We start from the raw sequence: 24,375 nt of genomic DNA, 5'->3' as shown, positions 1-24,375 counted from the left end.
ATAATGCAAACAGACGCCTATAATTTAATATTCAAATCAATGCACAGTTTTATTGCTGAGATGGTAAAAATTCGAAATGACTCATATCATTTAAAATTCTGATACAATGCAATGTTATACTGCTGAGATGAAAAAAATGCAAATTGACGCCCATATTTCAACATTCTAATACAATGCACAGTCTTACTGCTGAGATGGAAAAAATTATACTTGTGCATTAAACTATATAAGATTCTAGTAAAATGCATAGTTTTACTGCTGAAATGAAAAAAATGCGATTTGACGCCTATAATTTAAAATACATGCAATGTTTTACTGTTGAGATAAAAAAAATGTGAATTGATGCCTATAATTGAATATTTTAATACAATTCACAGTTTCACTGCTGAGATTTAAAAAATTCAAATTAACTCCTATAATATAAAATTCCACTGCTGAGATTTAAAAAATTCAAATTAACTCCTATAATATAAAATTCTAATACAATGCATAGTTTTACTGCTGAGAGGAAAAAAATGCGAATTGACACTTATAATTGAATATTTTAATACAATTCACAGTTTTACAGCTGAGATTTAAAAAATTCAAATTAACTCCTATAATATAAAATTCTAATACAATGCATAGTTTTACTGCTGAGAGGAAAAAAATGCGAATTGACACTTATAATTGAATATTTTAATACAATTCACAGTTTTACAGCTGAGATTTAAAAAATTCTAATTAACTCCTAAAATATAAAATTCTAATTCAATGCACAGTTGTACTGCTGGGATGAAAAAAATGCGAATTGATGCCTATAGTTTAAAATTCTAATACATTGCACAGTTTTACTTCTGTTATGAAAAAAATGCGAATTGACAACTATAATTTAAAGTTCTTATACAATGCAGTTTTACTGCTGAGATGGAAAAAATGCGAATTAATGCCTATTATTTAAAATTCTAATACAATGCTTAGTTTTACTTCTGTTATGAAAAAAATGCGAATTGACAACTATAATTTAAAGTTCTTATACAATGCAGTTTTACTGCTGAGATGGAAAAAATGCGAATTAATGCCTATTATTTAAAATTCTAATACAATGCTTAGTTTTACTTCTGTTATGAAAAAAATGCGAATTGACAACTATAATTTAAAGTTCTTATACAATGCAGTTTTACTGCTGAGATGGAAAAAATGCGAATTGACGCCGAGAATATAAAATTATAATTCAATACAATTTTACTGATGTGATGATAAAAATGCAAATTGACGCCTATAATTTGATGCCTGGGTTTACACAACAGACTGATTTTAATGGAAGAAAGTGTGGATAGCAGTAAAAATAATTCGTGCGCATTAAGGTATTTTGCGTTTGTGTATGACTGGAACATTTACGAATTTTTTAGATAAATTAGCGTGAATTTTGTAGAAGCACTGTATGCAACCTTTTTTGTTTTTGTTTGTGGGTATTGTATGCAACTTTGCATTTTAACCGTATATTTTTCTCTGGAAAAAATTGAATTTAGAGGCACATAACATTTCAGGATAATTTCAAATTTCACCAAAAATAATTTTTCAAGAAGATTGCTCTATCAATAACTTGCAGTACATATCCTTTACTCTTGAATATGAAAAAATAAAATTTAAAATGATAATTTAATTGCCCGGAAAATATATATATCTTTCCTGAGGTTTGAAGACAGTTTGGAATTAGATAATTTTTTAAAAAGCTGAGCAATAATTTACTTTTTCCAAGTAAACAGACATGTATAAATTATAATATAAATGGGAATCTGCACGTGGAAAATTTACATTTTCATCTAAATAAATTTTCAGTGGCAAAAATTTGTAATTTCCTCCAAGAATTACTGTCTGAGCAATGTACTCCAATTTTTAGGGAGAAAAATTACTATGAGAGTTATAATTTCAGTTTGGTGAGAGTAATAAAATTTAAAATGGTTATACCTATATGCTAATATACTTAACCCAGAAAAAATACTTGACTTTCAAGGTGGTTTGAAGTTGGTTGGAATCCTCTTGCAGGAAAAATTTTACTCTTCTAAATTCATACTTCCCAAATAAATTTACTTTTCCAAGGTAAGTAGAGAGTTTTCATCCAAATTTTTCAATTACCTGTTGCACAATAAATTCACATTTTCGGTTCTGGATTGTAGATTAATTGATAGGCACAAAAAAAATGCAGAAATTTTTTTCAGATTACATTAGTTTTTAATAGTTTGAGTGAGTTCCAAAGAAAAATTGACTTTATTAATCAATTAAGAAATTAATGTAAAGGAATTAGTGAGATATAATTTGTATTTTTTGTGAAATTTTAATATATTTTAAGTGTTCTTATTTTAAGCACTACATGAGAAGTGAACTAGGTAGAGGAAAAGTGTTAACTTTCCAATGAATTTATTTTTGGTGCTGCAAAACGTCTTTTTTAATTTTCTACATGAATTTCTATCTGCATGATATATATGTTGTACATGAGGAGAACACGTGGTCAAATGGGGAGGCGGGGAGGAACGTGGTAAGTGATTTTTTAAGTGCAAAAAAAGTCCTGTGCAATATGCATAACTATATCTAGACCAGATTGGCGTTGCTTGCAAGTTACTGCTACTTACAGTAATTGCCACTTTATTTCACACTTAAAAATAGCTTACCCTGTTCCACCCCAGGTTCCCGATACATTTTATTTGAGAAAATGAATTGGCAGGAAATTTTTTGCCATGCCATTTTGGATGAATTTATTTTTGCAGGTATTAAGAGAATTTGGGAGTCTTTCCATTACTACATGCACAAAATTTCATTCTCTTAATTTTGAAGAAAATACAAATTTTAAAATGATGATTTCTTTCATTTCTGATGAATTATTTTTGGTGGTTTGTTGAGAGTATTGAATTATGTAGCTGTATTGTAAAAATTTCCTGTAGCTGTAACGTAAAAAAAATCATCTAGTTGGATCCTGCGTAGGTTGACTGGAATTTGGAATTCCTCATAGAATTACTTGCCATGCAGCACATAATTCACATTTTTGTGTTGGAAATTAAAATTAAAAAGATAAAACACTGCTTAGAATATTTTTTCTTTCAGATTAATGTATGCTCAGTGATGTGAAAATATTAAAAATTTCTCAATTCCAAAAGTTTCATTAATATTTTATTGAGAAAGTAAAAAAATTCAGCAGCATAACTTATAATTGCATTGATTACCTTTTAGATGAATTTATCCTCAAAGTTATTAAGAGAATTTAGAATTGAATCTTTCTATTACTAGCTGCACAAAAAACTGGCATTTTTAGCTCAGGAGAGCAGAACACATCACTGCCTATTTTTTACTTTTCACATGAATAATTTATTTAACTAATAATAATTTGGTGGTTTTAAAAGATTATTATTATGCACGATTAATTATGGAATATGAATATGATGGAAATTTTTAGAACTCAATTTTGATGATGAATAGGGGAAAAGTAAATTGAATTTACTTTCCGTCTTGAAATACATTTTTGAACATTCTACGTGAATTTCTAACTTCATGATATATTCCATTTTACAAATGGATATTTTGACCTCTCGTCATGGGTCAAGGGGAGAGTGGGAAGGATTGGGGTGGACAAGAAAAGGGGAAGGGGTTTTTTTTCTTTGGGAGGGAAAGGGGACGGGGTGCACGAGAAGGGGAAGGAACATTTGAGTGACCTCTTGGTGATCGGTGCGCTTGAAAGAACGAGAGCCTTCTAGAAATCCTTCGTTTAACACAAATTTAATGAAAACAGCAAATAATCGTAAGTACATAATCATACATCGGATTGTCGATTCCTTGCGGGCGAGAATCGACTGAATATAACATCAAAAGAAAACTGAGCAAAGAAGTGAAACAACTAATTCTCACCCGATTGATTTCATCAGTTCATCTTGCACCATCTGATCACAATGTTAAATGACAAATCACAAGAAAAACGTACCCTGTCCTTACAAACTAATACACACATACACACTCGCACACCGGGGGGTGGGGGGAATCGGAACACAGTAAAGATCGGGGGGGGGGGGGGGGGTCCGGTACCGGTCAGTCTCCTATCTCCTGTTGCGCTTTAGCCTGTCCACCCACGCCACATCCCGATAAACCTCCTCCGACTGCATATTTCGCCAGCAACACTTAAAAAAAACCAGGCTGACTTCTTCCTTTAGTTTGACAATCTTACACCCAGCGTGACTGCGTGACCCGACTCGTTCTCCTCACGGCGGCCAAAATCGCAGGGTTTTTATCCCCAAAAGTCTGGGTTGGGGCAGTGGGAGGGTCCGTAAATGGATGCTCTCTCGAGTCATATCACCATGAGGGAGAGAGGGGGGATGTCTTCGCTCGTTTCACAACACGGGGACTCGGAAAAGCGGGAATTGAAGGTGGGGGGGAAATGAATCACGCTCACATCGGTCGCTCGCACACAGGAACAATCCACACACACACATGTACAAAAAAATAAACCTCTGCTTGACCATGTGGTAAAGCTCTCCCTCTCTCAAAGCATCCATTCAACCCGTAATGTCACCGGCCAAATGGCAATGGTTACATTATATGTATGAATAAAATATCAGATTTGGGTATTTTTTTATGCTTACAGATAAATATATTTTCCATGGTATGAAGATTAGAATCTTTTTAACCACTACAATAAATTCATGTTTAAAAAACGGATAAAAGTCAATAGATACATATGATAAAAAAGCAGGATATAATTTAAAATTCTAAGGTATGAGTTACCAATCCATGAGGTTTATTGCGATTCACGAGTTTCATTTTTGGGAAAGTTAGGTAAAAATTTAGAGATTGTGAATTTAAAGTTAATTTAAGTTTTGGCAATGAACTTTAAATTTGCAATCTAGATATTTTAATTTAAGAAAAGTAAACTTAAAATTTTTTTATTATGCAAACAAAACAATACATTATAGGAATTGGAATTTAATCAATTTTTCAAAAGAAATTTAAAGGGAATTTTATGATTAAATGCACTTTTCCGACAAATAAAAGGGAAAAAAAATATTAAAATGTGTAAAAAAGACAAATAATTCTTTGACCCAACACAGCCATGACATATTTTGCTTATGGTGGATAGAAAATCTGAAAAATTGGAAGGTAATATTACCATTTAAAACAGATGTGCAAGAGCAGCAGATCTGTCTGGAGAAAAAATATTTAATTCTTTTAATGGAATGAATTTCATAATAAAATGATGAAGTTGGTTTTTATCTTTTTAATAATTAAAACAAATAACAATTACAATTTTACGTTGAACATTGGAGAGACAAATATGAAATAAATCTCAAAAATGTTTGTGGCCAACTTATGACTTAAAACGTGCTCTCTTCTTGGCTGGCTGCCCCTCTTCGTTTGCCTCCTCATTGTTTTCATCAGCCGAGCCTCCTTCTTCATCCTCATTATCTCCATCCTTAATAACAAATGAAACAAAAGAAATAATAACACTTAACAAATGGGACTTCATTAAAGTCTCCATCAAATAAGAAATACCATTGAAATAAAACAGAATGTTTCCATTATGATTGGAGAGCTCTCACTTCATATTGAATGACTTCTTCAGAAAAATTGCATACAAATAGGAAGTAACAGAACCAAACACAAGTAAAACTCACTTGAGTATTTGCCTAAGGTATTTTGTAAGAAATGGAGTACTTAATGCCAGAGGGCAAGGTTTTTTTTAGTACTCTGAGTTTAAAATCGTAACACTGCGGGGTCTCCAAAATACGGCCTGTGGGCCTGATCCGGCCCACAGAGGACTTTTATCCGGCCCGCACACTTGTTTCAAGTGGCGCGCGATTCTCGCTCGTTTATCTCTGTGAGACGCCGCCAGGAGCATTGCAGCGCTGTGCTACAAATCAAAGTCACCTTCAACTGTTAGTAAATAAGAAATACGCCACCGGATACTTCAGTAGATGTTGGCATCCAATACTTCAGTCATAGGCAAATTTGCTATCCGGCCCACGGGGCGATTCGGAACTTGGAATGTGGCCCTCGTGGCCTAGTAAATTGGAGACCACTGTACTATGGTACTACATTATGACTGTTTTTGTATGACTGTAATGAAGCAGACTTTGTAATGCAATGGTAATTTATTTTCAAACGAAAGTAACAAGTCTGGGAATATCCCACATTTTTTCATCTTCTGATTTCTGGCTTTTTCCATCTACCACAGCATATTATATTCTGGTATTTGTAATGACCTTTTGCAAGGACATAGCTGTGGAAATCCATGAGCTTCTGGACATTCAGGAACTCAAACAGCAAATACATTGCTTACTACTCAACTCAGAATATAAAGAGTTTTCCTTGAATAAAAAGGGCCAATGGCTGGCATTTCTTTACAGTCAACACCATAAATACTCTACACAGGATTTTCCACTCCCATGGTTCAATTGATTCCCACCAGTTGCAATAAATAGTGGCACTGCAGTCCATAAGGTACAAGTCAACATACATATTAGCAAGAGATACACTACACGTTGAATGTAATGCTCAAGCTCAATTAATTAATATTAAGACGCTTCCTTTGAATTATTTCATTTTCATCTCACAGCATGACACAGTATTGCAATACACATGTGCATCATATATATGTAATTATTAAAAAAATGCAGTTAAACATTTACAAGTGAAATGCACTCCCTTCAACACGATATGTAAATACTTGTAAATGTGGTCCAGGGGTTGCGGTGATGGAATACCATTCTGAAATTCCAAGTTTGATTCCCATCAGTGCAAATTTTTTATTCACAATTTCCTTCTACCTTTTCTTTTGCAGAAACCTGCTGTTATATTATATTCATGATTTTCACCGAAAATTTTAATTCTGTGCTAGGAAATGTTTTCATGCACTTGCAAAGTCTGTTGTTATCCCATTTTTTCACAAAGAAGCTTCCTTTGAAATATTTCATTTTCATCTCACAGCATGACGCAGTATTACAGTATTATGTGTGCTAAGATACATGTATATATTTGGTTTCCTTTTATGTTGCAATATGATATTGTGGACTCATTCTTACCATTTATGCCTAGTTTTCAAATTTGGAATTTTGTAATTATTGCGGAGTAGGAAAAAACATAATTGGAAATCCCATATTCTTTGATGATAAAAATTGATTATTATCTTTATGGAAAAAGCAAAATTTACCAACAAGAGCTTCTCTGGAGCCTCTTGTTAGATCAGTGATAGCTTGCTGAGTGAAAAGATGGTTGACCATCCCCATCTCCAGAGAAGGAACCCATTTCCTCCCTGGCTCGCTCTTTCAACAGTTCTTATTCAACGATTCGAAAACTAGGCTTGAATTTTAAGAGTCCACAATACCATATTGCAATATAAAAGGAATCCAAATACATGTGTATCTTAAAAATGGATCGTGTTTCGACAAGAAAATAAAATAAATTAAAGAGAAAAATTGGGAAAACATCACATGCCGCATGAGGACAATAAAATTCTTGGACAGAAAAAGTTAAAATTTAAGTGAAAAAAATTAAAATAATAGTGAAAGTCAGGCTTCTGTAAATGAAAAAGTAGAATGAAATATTTTTGAAAAGTACTGCAGATGAGGCACGATCTTAGACTTTCTTCTTAGATTTCAGCTTAGGAGTCGAACACCGTAGCCACTGGTACTAAACACTGTTTGTTCAATATGGAGTTCTGAAGGGAATTCAAAGCCAAATACATTGACAAGCTACCAATCCTTGCACCACAAGTGACTAAAGATGGAGTGCGAATTAATGTGTGGAGACTAGTTTCACAGTAACACAGCAACTGCTCCCTAGTGGAGCCTCCTAGAGTAATATAAACTCACACACAATCATCGTTTCTATGATGGAATGAATAATAAGTCCGCAGCAGACAAACATTCTTACTACACTATACAAATGAAAGGGAAGAACACCTGCATTATGCAACTGTGTTTCCGGGAAGAGGGACTGCATTGCATTTCAGGCGCAGATGTGTTATTAAATTGCATCCAGATGAAGATACTCGTTCAATTCAAAGTATGGTGAGAATAAGTCAAGGTTGATTCAATGGCTCTCAGGCAATGTGAATATAGGTCATTGGTATGTGCCCTAGTATTTTGTATTGCGTATTTTTTCAATTTGGATTAGAGCATCCTTCCCATGAGTTGGTTGTTTTGTTGTTTCTTTCAAATGGGTTGAGCAGTGGCATAGCCAAAGGGGAGGTTTTCCAGGGTACAACTCCCTTTGCCATGGGTTGTTTTCCATACACCACGGAAGGGTCCCAAAATCTTCCGTAAAACCCCCCCATTCCAAAATCCTGGCTACACCACTGGGGTTTCCTAATACGAATTTTTCACTTTGCTGTGGACTATTTATTCATTCCATATTAGAAACGATGATAGCATGTAATAAAAATTAAAAAATGCCATCCATGGGTATTTTCCTTTGTATTGTGGGTTGTGTAGTGAGCAAGGTATTAAAAAGTGCCCAGACTATCAAAGACTGCCCAGAAACACTTGCACTATTGAACACACCCTTTACAAACTTGGGCTAATACACAAATGTGCATTGTTACCTAATAAACAGCAATAAAATTTTAGTGATAAAGCCTATTTTTTGTAAAAACAATGTATATCCATGAGATTGGAAGATATTAAATTCAGAAGCAAAGGCAATGGAAATATTTTTTTTCATTCAATGAGACCTTAGCTAGAGAAAATCTAAGTAATCAGAAGTGGAGAAGAATATTACTATGCACATATATGCATATGAAATAATTACTTACATCATTCCTCTGTGTGCTGCGTATATTCTCTGTAGCAAGTTTCAGCTTCTCAGCAATAATTCGGAAATCTCGACTGGTACTTAACTTCACCATCTGATTCAGATTTACCTGGAAATATATTCCCCATGGTGAAATTCTGAAGATGGCTTATTTTCATAAATATTAATTCAAACTAAACAGTCGACTATGACCACAAAAGGAGAAATTAAAAAATTAAATTAAACTACTGAATTAACATAATAATAAGACTAACAATTCAACACTCTAGTCATTTGTCTTAACCTAAGTCTGATGACAGGATACCCTGACTTGAACTGTTTTAGTTGAAAAGGTACGATTCGAACTTTTCCCTGAAACTTTTTAGCATGCTTGCAAATATGCAGGAGATGGCTGATCAGCAGATATCTAAAATGCAGCCATACTACCAGTTAACAAAGGGTTCATTCTGTTAAATGCTCAAGAATTGGGAAAAATATCAATTAAGATTAAAAACTATGATACAAAGGAAATTTTTTTCATTTTATAATATGGTTAGCACATGGATATTTGACAGTGTCTTGATAGATACATTTTTTTTGTGTTAGTATTTTTTTGAAGATGATCCCACTAATTTGCCCTTTCAATATTTTTATAGGATATAAAAATGGAATGGGGTGGTAAAATATTTATAATGTTTAAATAAATAGAGGAGACTTTCCAGTCTAGTTTTGAGACATTCATGGCCAAAGTTTTTAGTCATCATTCCAGGGTTCGAAAACTTATATGCAATATGCATGCATCACATTACATTCGAGTTTAACGGCCCATTTAGGTCTTTCAAACAATGTATGAGTAAATGCTATTAGCTATTTATGCTATATGAGTCATAGTAGTTCATCTACAGGTAGAAACAGTCAAATTTCATCCAAATTTTTCAATTCGGTGTCCTATATATTATAATTATTATATTCGGTGTATAATTTTGTTATAAATAGCAACAAAACTCAAAACATTCCGTTTCATAACTTGCAAAAATCACTAAATACACAAAATTTTAAAAGGACCACAGAATGTCAGGTTGAAAGGTGCGTGGAACTCAAATGGAATGAACAACATCATATGAAAAATTATTTTGTTACCTATTCCGTATCATTAAAAATGAAAAAAGGCAATGTAAATATACATTCTCAGTAATTATTTTTGATCTCAATTACTAAACTAGTAAAGACAGCTAGCTCAGTAATTGCAATGGTGAGGACATTTAGGCACTAAATTGTTCAAAATAGGTGCTAAAAATGTTTCATTAAAGGTGATTTTCACAGCTTTTTTAGTTTTTTCACTGATATGAAGATAGGTATGTTTTAAATTTGACAAAATATATGGAAAAACATGAAGTTTCAACAAAAAGGCACTTCTAAGTACAATCTTATGCCGATAAAAAATAAATACCTTTGTTTTCTTCGAGAGTTGAATGATAACTTTCTCAAATATTTCTGTAGTGTAAACCAATGTAGAATTGCACTTGACAGTGGAAGCATTCAAGGATTTCACAGTTTTCTTTTTCTTATCTCCTTCACTCAAACATTCCTGTGAAATATGAAGTAAGTGAATACCATTTTTTTTTTTCAAAATTACGTCGCAACATGAGAAGCAGACAATACCTCCATATAAGACCTCAACATTGTGACATTGGATGAAAGATGAGTTCCCACTAACTGCACCAATTTTTCAAACCTATAATAAGTAAAAAAGAAGTTTCATAAAACTGAATTCGTAATATTAAAACACGATGAACTTAAATTCATTCTCTAAAATAGTATAAATGATCGCATTATAAGAAAATAACTTAGTATCTACCTTGTGCCTTCAAACACAGGCTTAGCACTGGCTGGTCTATTCTGAGATTTGCGTATAAAATAACGGCTAAGTTGGTTAACAATACTATACACATCCACAACAAGCTTCAATATACTGGACTGCAAAGCTCCAGCTGGAGTGGCAACTTGAGTCAATTTATTTACAATCTGCCCACAATGAATGATTCTTGAACAAGTTTCTCTTTCTAACTCAGCGAGCTTCTCAGCATCTGTGAAAATAAATGTGTACATTAGAAGGCATTGAGGTGGCTTAAATTCAAATGCAGTTGTGACTAAGGGCCGTATTCTTAGTCGACCCTGTAGGGTCAACCGACCCTGGATACGTCATCAGCCCCTACATAAACCGATCTCGCCCTACATACGCCAAATCAAGCCCTACATATGGCCGTTTTTGGAACTAAACGGGCCCTACTTGATGTAGGGTGCCCGAACCAACCCTACACCCTACAAAAACATGGCGGCTAAATATCGTCTCCTGATCACTTCGATTAAAGAATCTACGTTACAATGGATATTAAGGGAGACGACCTCACACAAGCCATTTTAAAATGTACAGTAACACAGCGGAAATGTAATAATACTAACACTTTATAACCACCAAGTTAAATAAATTATAAAATTGACTGAACTAATAAGAACAATATAGCGGTATACATCACCTTGTTTCTACGAATATATAATAATATTTTTCACGTTTGGCACTTGATATACTTTTGGGAAACTAATACTTCGTTCACGTATAACCATAGAAAACGTATTTTCATGCCACTATTTGCCACATAATAAACTTAACTACGGTAGGTGAAAACGAATGATGAACCTTGATGATGCAACGTAAGTTCCCACGTCAATGCTCATATTTGTTCCGTACTTGTACAGACCGCTTTTGAAGTCATTTGAAGACAATAAGGTTCTACTTTTTGCTCGATATGAGAGTATTTGTGGCGATAATTAAGGTACCGACACGACCTGGCGGACGACACCTATTGTTTACTTACCTTGAGCCGTTACCCTAACAATACGCCCGAAAATTATCGGACGTCTTTTCTTAGTTAGTTACCATTACGCCACCAGAGTGGAAAATTGGCACTGCACCATCGTCTTTTCAGAGAACTTGACGACGGAATCACCCCCCTCCCCCCACCACTTATGTAGGGTCGACTGAGAAACGCATGTAGGGGCCTTTTGTTATGTAGGGATGGATATGTAGGGCCGACTAAGAATACGGCCTTAAAATACAAAATTCAGAATAAAAACTTCAATAAATTCTTTGGCACAAAACATTTTTTTTCTCATGGCATTTTTCACATTGCACAAATCTAAGGATGACTGGTAACATCATGGAAATTATAATAACATTTGTGCACATACCTGGTCCAGAAAGTGGTTCGTTCAGACTGATGAGTCTATTGCTTTCAGATTTCAATCTTTTCAACATGCAGTCCCCTTCTTCCAGAAGTATTTTTGAAGCATTACAAAGGAGAGAAAATGCAAAACTTTTTGTTGAATCCGTTAATACTTTGAATGTGTTGGCACCACCTTCACTCTGCAATAGGGAATTTTTTTACATGACAGATCAAGTACCCACACTAACATAAAATTTCAACAGACAGAAATAATAAAGTTCAGTCCATGAATGGAGTCAAACTGAGGGCAGATTGAGCAGGTAATGTTCCCTCTCCAAACCGAGAAAAAGAAATGCATGTTACTTGGGCATTTGCATGAGTCCATCCAGATCTTATACTCAAAATAAAGTACATTTTCACAGTAATGTTTCTCCTCAGTTTCCAGTCTTAAAACTGCTAAAATTGCTTAGGATGGACATATGAGTCAAGGGAAATGAATTAATGCTGACTAATAAAGACACTAAGTGCCACACATATTAAAATAAAACAAGGCATTTTGAGCTTTTCCTGCTTAACTATACCAGACTTTTCATGCAGGCTTGAATGTAACATCCACAGGAGTTTTCCTGAGTTTGAATGAAAGCAGGCTGAGCTTACTCAGATGTAGGTGGAAGAAGCTTAAACTATGAAGCCAAGTGAGCTTTGTCTAGGCTCAACCCATATCTGTTTATCTTTTTTAGCATGCTGGGACGAGAGGGAACTGCAAACATTATTACTAGGTTTTCCAAAAAATTTTGAAATTTGAGTGTATGAAAAAGTATCCCAAAAAAATTTCAACTCAACCATGCCAAAATGCATTCAAAGTTCATAATGTTGTTCAGTTCACATTTCATGCAAGTTCCATGTCCCAGGGGTCCGAATAAGTCCATAAGAGTTTAAATTAAAAAGAAAATTTTCTATTATTTAAATAAAGGGTCAATCTATTTCATAATACCCAGCCAATGTTGCTCAACATTTTTAATTATTCTGATTTTTTTTATCATTGGTTCCCTACAAATAGACAATCACAAAACACCATTTAAAAAAATTTTACAAGCCATACTTTTTTTTGGCAGCCATTTTTAAAAGTGCACCTGAGCAAATTTTGATGAAATAACGTGGTTTGCATAAAGTTTAATTTTGAAAATAATTTAAAAGATATCAGAATAATTCAAAAACCAGTGTGTTCATCATGAAAAGAACCAATAGACACCATTTTTTAAATTTTTCTATCATAAAAGACAGTGTGTCAAAATCTTTCCGTAAAAACTCGGGAAAAATTTGTCAATACTAACTTCTAACACCATAAATTTTTATGAAGGAAACGAGACTCACTAATGAAATTTTATATCTGAGTTGAATACTTCAATCTTTTCAACATGCAGTCCAAGTCAAAAAAACTACTTGCAGAATAAGTTTTAGCACTGAGAATGTACTCCTTTTTTCTAGAGCTTGTCAAACAATGCTGAAAACCTTTCAATGTCGATTTTCGCCGATCAATATCTAAAAAGGGACCAAATGAAAACAAGTGAAAATTTTACAGAATCTTCTTTCAACACATATAATTATCTCACAAAAAAATTATATTTGAGACTCCACTACATTTAGATCTGTGGAGCAGTGAATTTCAATAAAAATGCAACCACTTTCCACGCTCCTGCATTGCAAACAAGGGCTCGTGCAGTGCAAGTTAGCATACAGGGGCTTGATCAAATAATTACTTAAACAATAATTCTTGTTTAAACCACTAAAATTACATTTTTAATGAAAATTTATTTAAAGAAAAGAAATATTTTGCATGGTCTACATCGTGACCGCCATCTGTTGTAACCATAACGCACTTGCGGGAGTAAGCTGCAGTACAAAATGATTACAAAATGCTTGAGAATTATTTTCAAATGGTGTTTTGTGATTGTCTACCAGTAGGAAACCAATGATAAAAAAATCAGGATAATTAAAAATGTCGAGCAACAAATTTTCTTCATATTTGAAAATGGGATTTGAAATGGAATGACCCTAAAGCAAGTTATAAGAAAACAGTGAGGAGTGTGAAAAACTAGTTTTTATCATTTTTGCCACAAGAGGGCTTCCCTAATAAAAAGTCACCATGAAAGTACTTCTCATACACGTGTACATTCACTATCTTGGATATTTAAAAAAAAAAGAGTAGAGAGTTATTGAATGCTACAAGGTTGTCCAGGGTAACACATTAATGAACATTTTTACAGTCTTTATATCAACTCACCAACCTGTCTGTTTGTCTGGTACAAATCTTGTAACTGAAATTTGACTCACTTCCTGTGAAGCAAAAACGCTGAAATTTTGCACACTTCTTCATTTCCGATGACAATACATGAAAATATAACTTTTTCTCTCCAACCCCCCTTTAACCACCCCCCAGTCAACCTATAGCCCCCCAAAACATGTTTTTGATCAAAGAAGTTCCAAATGGTCGATTTTCATGTTTTGCGACCACAGTAAAAGTTATCCACCATAAAATTTCCCATCGACTCAGCCCTAGCTTGGGGGATTCGTCTTGCTTTACTCGGCGAGACCCCCGCTTTCGAAAATTTTTCAAAGTCCCTCCGTCGTCTCGGGTCCGGCTTCGGACTTGGAAAAATTTCGTCCGAATTCCGTCGTCCCAGGTTCGGACTCTGGACTGAAATTTTTCGGCACTTAGATTTTTTTCGAAAATCGTCAAAAAATTTTTCTTCCCTTCGAGCACCTGCAGATTCGTAGTAATAAATATAGTGACTTTTTTAATACGTCATTTTTGGTTTTTCGGGGTCACTGAGTTTTTTTGCTTTGTGTCATATATAAACGTTGCTCATCCCCTGTAATCTAAATATAAAGGCTGGTTTTTAAAAAAAAATTTTTTATAAGAGCTTATTAAATTGACCCACCTCTGTATGTATTACCCATTCACAGGTGTCAATGAAATACAATAACAATAGCCCTTAAAATTAATAAACCTTTTCCCCAAAATCTACCTGAGAAAAATGAGAGGGAAACACATTAGATCCCAAGCAACTTATTTTCTCCATATTTGAATCTTAAAAAAACCTTTAGCTCTCTGGGACAAGAAATAATTGTGAACATTGACTGCAAGGTGTCCAATAAAACAGTTTAAAAGTTGAGGGGGCATTTTCCGATGTAAAAGTATGAAAAATTATTCCAAAAAAATTTTCAACTAAATGGGACAAAATTTGGCCATGCCAAAATGCATTCAAAGTTCAGAATGTTGTACAGCTCACATTTTATGCATGTTCCATACCTCTCAGGGGTCCATATGAGTAAAAAAATCAGAAATAAAATTGTCTATTACTTACACATCTAAACAAGGGGGACAATGCATCTATGCATGAAATATGGTAGTACAATTCATCACATTACTCAGATCATTCATTCACTTACTTCTTCATCAATTCTTCCGTAGAAAAATTCTCCATACAACTGTTTAATTATTCCATCAAATGGAAGCTCCAAAGCAGAATAATGACACCGATTTCCAAGCACAAACGAATGAGAGAGCACCAGCTTAGACACTTTCGGGTTCTTGGGGTTCCTCTCTTTGGCAAAGCGGAGCATCCATTCCAACAGTTCCTAACGTGGACAAATAAAAATCTTCATTAAGTGCAATTTATCCGATTATGGTTATGATATACTTAGTAACTTTATCTGCACATGTGATTAAGCATGCTGTTTATCTGAACTATTGCTGTCCACATCCACATGTCATGCGGACAGGGAAGATTTCCCGTCTCAAAAGAAAGATTCATTAAATTTGTCAAGGGTGGTTAACAAATTTCCTTATAAACTAAAAAAATAAACTTATTTGGACTTCTTCATAACCTATTATTATAGCACGAGCTATTCTTTAAGGAAGAATGTATTCCATTTTTTCAATGATGGGATTCAATATAAAATTATTATTTATAGTTTTAGTGACTATTATATAAAGAGTTCGGTGTCAGCATCATCAGATGCCATAACATTGTAGTTGTCTCCTGTTATCCTAAAGTAATTACTGAATATCATGACTATGCCTTCTGGATGTGTTTTTTCCCTCTTACTGATAATGTTGACAGTTTTTTGACAGTTATGTCTCTAATAAAATTGAATTGAATCTTGCTCTTTTTTCTCTCTCCAAGTTTATCAGCAAATATGACCCGATTATAATATGTTATAGTAATTGGCCATTATTAGCTGATCAATTATAATTAGCTGATCTTATGGCCATCCAATAAATTTTACAGAAGGCTTCATAATAGTGCTTGAGGCTGGGGTCATATGAGTGAACAGACTACGTATCCCAAATACATTTGAAAATTTCAACAAAAGATGACACTCTGTTTCAACACACAGAAATATGACATTTCACTTTAATTTACACAAATAAGGATGAGATTATCAATTCAAAAATACTATGCATCAAGGTCTAAAGTATTAGATTTTGCTTTGTGGAACCAAGACATAGGAGAATAATTTATGTAAAAAGAACGTACGAAGAAAATTTTATTTTCCTACTACAGTAGAATCCTGATTTAAGGTTTTTCAGGGGGGACAAAATTTAAAACACTAAATGCGGAAAAACACTAAATGAGGACCTGCCATTTTTTTCAGGTTTTAGGGTCTGTAATCATTGGAATGGCTTTTTATGAATAAAAAATATTATTTTAAGTAACTAAAAGGTGCTGCATGCAGCAACAAATTCTTTAATGAAATGTTCTCTGCCCTATGAAGGTTGGATAATACTTTTCAGGAATCAGCTAAAAAAATGGGTAGTAAAAATAAGTAATGAGAGGATGAGAAATTGTTTTAATGAAATATTTTAAGAAAATTCTAATAAACATCAACTTAAAAGCATTCCCACACAGATTATTATTATGGACATTAGTGATTCCATTTTTATGCATATTTCAGTGGTCTCTATGAAATTTAGAATTTTTTCTGTAAAAGTGACATGTAGGTGACTATAGCATTTCTAATATAATAAGAAAAGGTGTAAGTAGGTACTCGAAAAATCATGAGGAATGAGTGAAATAAAGGGACAGCAGAAGATCGCTAATCCCGAATTCTCAACTACCGAATATCTAGTAAAAGGGAGGTTTTCTGGAATTTTGCTAACTTAACGTTTTCTGTTGCCTCGGCGAAACAAGGGATTTATGAGCCTTTAAAAAGCCTCCTATGCGCACATTTTGCATTTCGAGGTCATTCAAAAAAGTAGAATCTTATTTTAGTATGCGTACAAGTCGATGGTGATTCAACTCGATGATAACACCAGATTCGTTGTCATATATCCGCGGCCTTATGCAGGTCGAATGGAGCCGGGAGAAGTTGCTTACGCGGCGCGCTGATCACCTTGACTCCAACTCGCCTTGTTTCTCGGCAGCTTTTAATAAAATTTGGTTGGAGCTTGAATAACGTTTAGCTAAACTCTGTTAAGTGAAAAGGTTTAACCTTCAACAGAACTGGATTTCATCCGAAAAATTGTCAGTGCCTCTGGAGGTTGGCAATTTCGTCAGGGTTATGATGTCGAAGTCAACCACCAACCACCTGCCGGATTTTCGTATTTTTCCGCGCTCATCTATTCTACCGTGAGTATGCGGTGATTTTTTTTCCAGCATGAGCCATTTATTTAGAGTCATGGACCGTGACAGTTCGTCATAACTCCGATTGTCATTCTCTTTTGACATTAATTAGCACCAGATAAATATTTTTGAATCGACAGCGATATCAACCAGCCGCATGTCGATAAATTGGCTTCGGGATATCTAAATTACGATGTAAAATAATGTTGTTCCGTAGGGAAAGAATGCTCTCACTCACGGTCATGACAGGGGAAACACTTCCTCTGTTCTTTCGCTGTTCCTCCGTGGAAACTGACCTTGGAATGGATTATAGAAAGAATCTTCTAGTGAACTGCGCAATTGATATTGGGCCTCCTCTTTTGAACAGAGAAAGTAGCCGACTGAAAAAATATTGGGCTAATAATCGACTGCCCGTAGGGAGTAGAGTTGAAAGGGGCATAAGCCATCAATTGAAAACATAACGAGAAAACCATTATTGTAGCGGCCCTCGGAGGATAACTCGTGTCATCAGTCGTCACGTATCATCGAAGTCAAGTTCAAGAAGTGAAGGATAAGGTAGTTCGAGGTTATTAAGAGATGACTTTGCTCCATTAGATCGGATCTAATACAAAAAGTACCTGGTGTTTGGATCAGAAGGGGAGCGAAACGTTACGAGAAGACAAACCACCCAACTTGTGAGTTGAAGGTCGCAGCGCTGCGCTCGCGGAAGAAAGCAGTTGAAGAAGCGTTCCCTGGTAGATTCTATCGACTCTTGGTAAACTTTTCATGAGACTGTTCTGTTGATGAGAATAAATTCGAAGATTTGGATGAACCGTCATGAAAAAACGTAAAATCGGGCAAAAAAATCTTGAGCGGGACAAATTTTTACGACCATAAATGTGGAAAAACGCAAAATGCGGAAACACTAAATACGGATAATTTTTACATTGTCCTAATAGGGAATGAACCGGGACCCAAAAAAATAAATGCTAAATGCGGAAAAACCTTAAATGCGAAGACCTTAAATCCGGATCCGACTGTATTTATAAAAACTTATGAAAACAAAAATATTGAGTCCAAGGATCCATAGTTGCAATTCATCAAAAGAATTCTGAAGATGGAATGGAAAGATAAGTTATGACGAAAAAATATACTTTGCCACTCAGCCATTTCATGATACAAAAAAGAAAAAAAATTGCCACCCACTTTTCATAAGCCGGTGACTTAATTAGATTTTCGACTCATTAACTGGTTGAAAGAGAAGAACTCGCTGAAGGAAGGAATCCCTCAAGAGTGTACACAACAACAAACCAAGCGTAGTCAATGCATGAGGATGAGGAGTTAGGGAGAAGTGAGATCCCAAGCGACTTCCTTGGTCCTAAAGTAAAGGAATTGGCCATTTTTTTCTCTTTTGTATCATTAAATGGCTGAATGGCAAAGTATATTTTTTCGTCATAACTTATCTTTCCCTTCCATCTCCAGAATTCTTTTGATGAATTGCAACTTGGACTCAATGTAGGTGACAACATTTAACTTATCTGTGAAATGGTTTAGGCTGTGGCTTTTTTGCAGGTCTCTTTTTTTCAAACTTTTATCATAATCGAAAATAAAAAAATTATTAGCGAACAAGCACTTCGAGGTTTTTACCATACATGTCTGAATGTAGTCCCCCCTTTTATTCCAAAAATGCCCGAGGTAAAAGTAAAGGGGGGACAATATTCAAACGCATTTTTTTTGCTTTTCCCGAAACTGAAGCCTCAAAATAGGGGGGGGGGGGGACTACATTCAGGGGGGGAATATATTCAGAGGGGGACTATATTCGGAGAAATATGGTAATTTACCATGTAAACTCACCTGACTGGGATGAACAGCTTTGGAAGATTCTGACTGTTGTGCTGATGGTGTTAACTGAGCTGACACAAAAACGATTGCTGAAGTGACTAGGTAAGGCATGCTGAACCAAGCGTCTTTCTCAACCTCTTCCTCATCGCCTTCTCTGTCCAGGAGCATTTCGAGCAATGACTGTAAGTGACATATAAATTTCTTCAGGGGTGTATCAACACCATTTCTGTCACTTGGCACATCTAAAATACCTGCGATTAAAAACAATTCCTGTTATCAGGGTACTTTACAATAAAACTGATTAGACTGAAATCTTCAACCTGAGATACGGTTGCATACCTTTTTCATCCAATATGACAGCCAATCTATGGTAATTTGTGTCAAAAGCAATCATTTCACATAAGCACTCCAGAGCCAGAAGAGCACATCCTTTGTTGAATGTTGCATACTCTAATAGGTTTGCAATGCAATGTTCATAGATAATGCTGGAAAAATCACCATCAGAGTAAAAGAACTGTAAAATTCACGTAGATATTTTGCTAATCAGCAAATAATCATGCAACATTACACTGTTTCAAAGATTTTAGTTGAAGGACAGTGCAATTTCAATGTTAAAATTTTAAATGCATTCCTCATTGTACTAATTGCACTTTGAAATTTGGAATAATATTTCATCAGTTTTCCTGTAGAATAATCTCAGTCATCCATTGGGAAAACTGTGGGAAAAAAACTAAAAACCCTGGATCATTAAACAAAGTAAACTGTTGAGTAAATATATTTCCATTAATTTTTTTAAACACCCATTTTCAAAAGCCCCTCTTCACATTTATTAGGACAGATAAACAATAGATGGCAATGAGTATAAGATGCAGCAATTGCATCATGATGAAATAAAATATTTTTAAAATGCGATAAAATTGACTTCAAGAAAAAAAATTAGTTTTACCATTGCCAACCACCAGTTATTAAAGTTTTTGACCAGTTAAGGTTAGTTAACATCAAGGAGGATGTAAATATCTGGAGGTACTGATTCTGAGTTTTTGGCGTGGCCAAATTTCCGCCATCTTAGTTTGACAATTTTTGGACCCAGTCGTGAACTGATATTTTGAGAAGGATAGGTTTTGTCCTAAAAATGAACTAAATTAAGTGAAAAATGCTACCATAATCATAAGTATTTCACCAGTGACTGGCATAGGATTTTTCTCATCATTTGTGGTACTTCTACCAATGTACAAACTCAGTAAACTATAACGTCTGTTAGCCACTTCACCGGTGGGGATATCCTTGAAAATATACTTAATTACTGTATTTGTTAATTTCCATTGGCTATTGTAAAATTAAATACCAGTATAACTGCAGGTAAATTACTAGTTTACTCTCGTAAAATTTTATTTTCAGCTGAGCTGGTAGTACGAGGGCTGTTTTTTAAGTAAGGGCCATTTTGCCGTACACTGTAGTAGTTAGCACGCCATCCGTAACATGTGTGCGTGCCGCCTCCCGGCATTCCTTGCAAACAACCACGTGTCAGTTGCAGTTCCGTATCTAACCTGTACGCTTTACTGTGGATCTTTAAAATGTTTAAGATTATTGAATCGCCTGCCATGTGAGAGATTCGGTCAGTGACACGATTTTTGACTGCAAGAAACATGTCGTCTGCATACATTCACCATCAGCTTAGTGGAGTGTATGCTGGTAATGCAATGAGCGAAGGCAAGTGCGGAAATGGGTCGGAGAATTCAAAGATGGCCACGAAAATGTTCACGATGACGATGATGATCACTGGGGACGGCCATCTTTGATCACAAACGTTGTCGCGCTGCAAAATTATGGCAACCATGTTCTGGGACAGGCACGGTGTTTTGCTAGTGAACTCCTGGTTATCAGGGCAGGCGGCAAACTTCTTTGAAGAGGGGTTTCAAAACTTAGTTTTTAGGTAAGATAACTGTCTAAACAAACAAGTAACTATGGGGAAATATAAAGAGAAGTATGAAAATACTAAAAATAAAAGAATTTGAAAAAAGTAATTTTGGTTTATTTTATATTAAAAAACGGCCCTTACTTAAAAAACAGCCCTCGTAGAACGTAACCGTGGTGGTTGATAATAATTTTTCCCTGGGAAAAGATATTTGAGTCATAACTTTGCGAAGCCTACCAATGAAGTAAGAAAAAAAGGTTTACATTGTGTGTTCTCAGTTTATTTTAATGTATTAATAATTAATGACCAAGCATTTCACCAAATAGCTAGCATTGACCGTTGTGAGATTGTCAATGTTTTGGTCAAAGCGGCTGTTTCTTCTCCTACCCAAGCAACCCCATTCCAGCCACACTTTGCTCCAAGCTCGAAACCAGTGGTGCCCCCTCCAGATATTTACAACTTCCTTGTTTTAAATGGCGTATTTTGAAGATTACCAAGTCTTCCGTCCCAACTTCAACTTCCCCATCAATTCCCAATACGGCCAACACCCTTTCGTTAAACCAATCACAAAACTCAATGAAATTCAACTTTTGGTGAATTATTATCAGGTTTCCAACTGAGTAAGGGTCTACAGAATGGATGCTGACATTTCATTGGGAAAACACCTCAAGGCTGATGGTGATAACCCTGAGCTTGATGGGAAATTCTCCAAACAAAACATCGCATTTCATCATGCACCCTCTACTATCGTAAAAAACAGAAAAGAACTCAAAACTAATCATTCACCAGGGAAGTAGAGATGTGCGAATAGTATCCGCGAATACTCGAATACCTCGAATAATAGAAAGTATTCGATATTCGAGATCTCGAATAGTTATGCCAAAGGTACCGTCTCGAATACCTCGAATACTTTGAATTTCGCGTCATACACTGTCGCTCGCACGTCGTTGGTAGTTGATTCGGAAAAATGATAACTCTAGTCGTCTAGTGCATGCAGCGCCGTTTTAGGCAAGCTGACGAAATACATCAAATTCACGGGTTCGAACGGTGAAAAGAGTTCGACGTGGGGAACCGAAATTGATCGGATGAAAAAAATCCGAAAATCCCAGGTGTCCCCTATCAGGAGAACCTCAGTTCCGTGGGATAGCAACATTGGCGCATTTCCCACGATCCGCTATCCCCATCCATTCAGCGTTCGCCCCACCCCTTCAGACGATTTCCTCTTCCCCGAAAACAAAAAAAAGGTCCCGGCTCGTGCAGGGATCGTATTACGAAGACCTCAGCTTTGAAAAAAATATCAAGTTACCGGAAAATAATAGAATCGTGTTTCACCCTTCCCTCTTTCTCCCCACTGACCATTTTCCCGCATCCATCTTTTGATAAAATGAGAGGAGGTGTTTGCCGTGTGTCCTTTGTGGCTAATAATGACAGGCACTTATTTTGAATCATCCCCAGGAGATGAAACTACCATAGGGAGGAACTCAGTGCCGTGGGATAGTGACATTGGCGCATTTCCCACGATCTGCTATCCCCCTCCATTCAGCATTCGCCTCACCCACTCTTGACGATTTCCTCTTCTCCGAAATCAAACAAAAGATCCCAGCTCGCGCAGGGATTGTATTACAAAAACCTTAGCTTCAAAAAATATCAAGTTACGCGAGAAAAATAAAAACGTGTCTCGCACCCACCCCCTTTTCTCACCCACTGACCTTTTTCTACCTACCTGCTTCGAATTTCCCCCGTTCTCGAGGTCAACTGCTGCATGAGTCATCTACTAGCCCGAAAGGTGTCTAACAATGACTTTCGGCAATTGTTATTACACCTTTATTGGATTGAAATATTAGTAATGTGCGCGTAATTTAAAAAAGAATAAGACCAAACACGACATATTTCTGACTTTATTTAAGCATTTTGCGCAGGAAAATAAATACCGGGAAGAAGAAGAAATACGACGGAGGCGTAATGCTCAAATAGGGTGGTTTCCTATTATTTTTTATTGCCTAAATCGAAATATTAATACTCCTGAAGTACGTATTTAAGCTTTTAGAGTTTTATAAGACGATATCTATTTTTCGCGATTAAATTAAAAGTGAAAATTTTCAAGCGCGCGAAAACGCGACGGGTAAGTATGAATGCCGGGAAAAACTCCGCGTGACGTCGTTCTGGTTCCCGCTGCCGCAAATGAGGTGACCTTGGGGCGAGGCTCTGAGCGCTATTACGACGCAGGATGCTAGCAGGTAGCCGAGTACCATGCTAGCTGGTAGCGCTTGGCTTAAATATGGATTATTAATACCTTATCAAACAGACTGTGTGATTATTAAGACATGTTTCCCTGAGCTCTGTGCCTCATGCATGCATTGGTAACCTCAGACGATGTAAAACTCCGATCCTCTCGTGTAGAAACTAGGTCCCTGTGATGTCTCGTGGAGTGGCATCGCATAGGCGCCAATCTGGCCTTTTTCAAATGAGGTAAAATTGAACATTGCCATTAGTCTAAACCGGTATTTCTAGAACGAAATAATTTGTATATTATGAATACACTAATGGTGGGTAACGAATCACAATCAATACCTTTCGTTTTCTTTAATGAAGGAAACTACCCTATTGTTTACATAAAATTAAAATATTCCATTAATCAGCTAAATTCCTGTTTGAATCCTTTAAAGGCAATCACAATTACTCGCCAAAATCTTGGGTTTCCTGCTGCATAGGCGACCTAGTCAAACATTTTCACATTCATCGTTTAGTATTCGAGGTATTCGAAATTCGAGGTATTCGAATATTCGAGCAATGATTTAATATTCGAATTCGATATTCGAATTCGAGAAATCTACTATTCGACCCATCCCTACAGGGAAGCCTACAATCCTTGATCAAATTCAACCATGGTTTTATTCATTTCAGGTTATATCTTTTATAATACCTAAATATTTTTGCAATGATATCCACAGCTAATAATTTATTCTTTGTTCCATTAAAAATTAACAAACTCCCACCAATGACCTAGTTTAAAAGAGCCATTATATGAGGAACG

At 35.5% G+C, this 24,375-nt stretch overlaps 1 protein-coding gene across 1 annotated transcript in view; it reads right to left on the bottom strand.

Annotated features, from left to right (window-relative positions):
* Nucleotides 1–4,891: 4,891 nt before the first annotated feature.
* LOC124155557 (Fanconi anemia group I protein) overlaps nt 4,892–24,375 on the bottom strand; it is a 44,345-nt gene continuing 24,861 nt past the window's right edge. The window contains exons 16-24 of the mRNA XM_046529485.1: nt 19,766–19,911; nt 19,439–19,677; nt 15,429–15,617; nt 12,001–12,175; nt 10,610–10,838; nt 10,414–10,486; nt 10,202–10,339; nt 8,774–8,881; nt 4,892–5,434 (exon numbers count right to left, since the gene is read on the bottom strand). Of these exons, the coding sequence (XP_046385441.1) occupies nt 5,330–5,434; nt 8,774–8,881; nt 10,202–10,339; nt 10,414–10,486; nt 10,610–10,838; nt 12,001–12,175; nt 15,429–15,617; nt 19,439–19,677; nt 19,766–19,911 (1,402 nt within the window). The 3' untranslated portion in view covers nt 4,892–5,329. The remainder of the gene's footprint in view (nt 5,435–8,773; nt 8,882–10,201; nt 10,340–10,413; nt 10,487–10,609; nt 10,839–12,000; nt 12,176–15,428; nt 15,618–19,438; nt 19,678–19,765; nt 19,912–24,375) is intronic.

Source organism: Ischnura elegans, chromosome 3 (genome assembly GCF_921293095.1).
Source record: "Ischnura elegans chromosome 3, ioIscEleg1.1, whole genome shotgun sequence".
NCBI lineage: Eukaryota > Metazoa > Arthropoda > Insecta > Odonata > Coenagrionidae > Ischnura > Ischnura elegans.
Note: the sequence above shows the minus strand (reverse complement) of the source record. Positions and strands in the feature narration are given on the sequence as shown.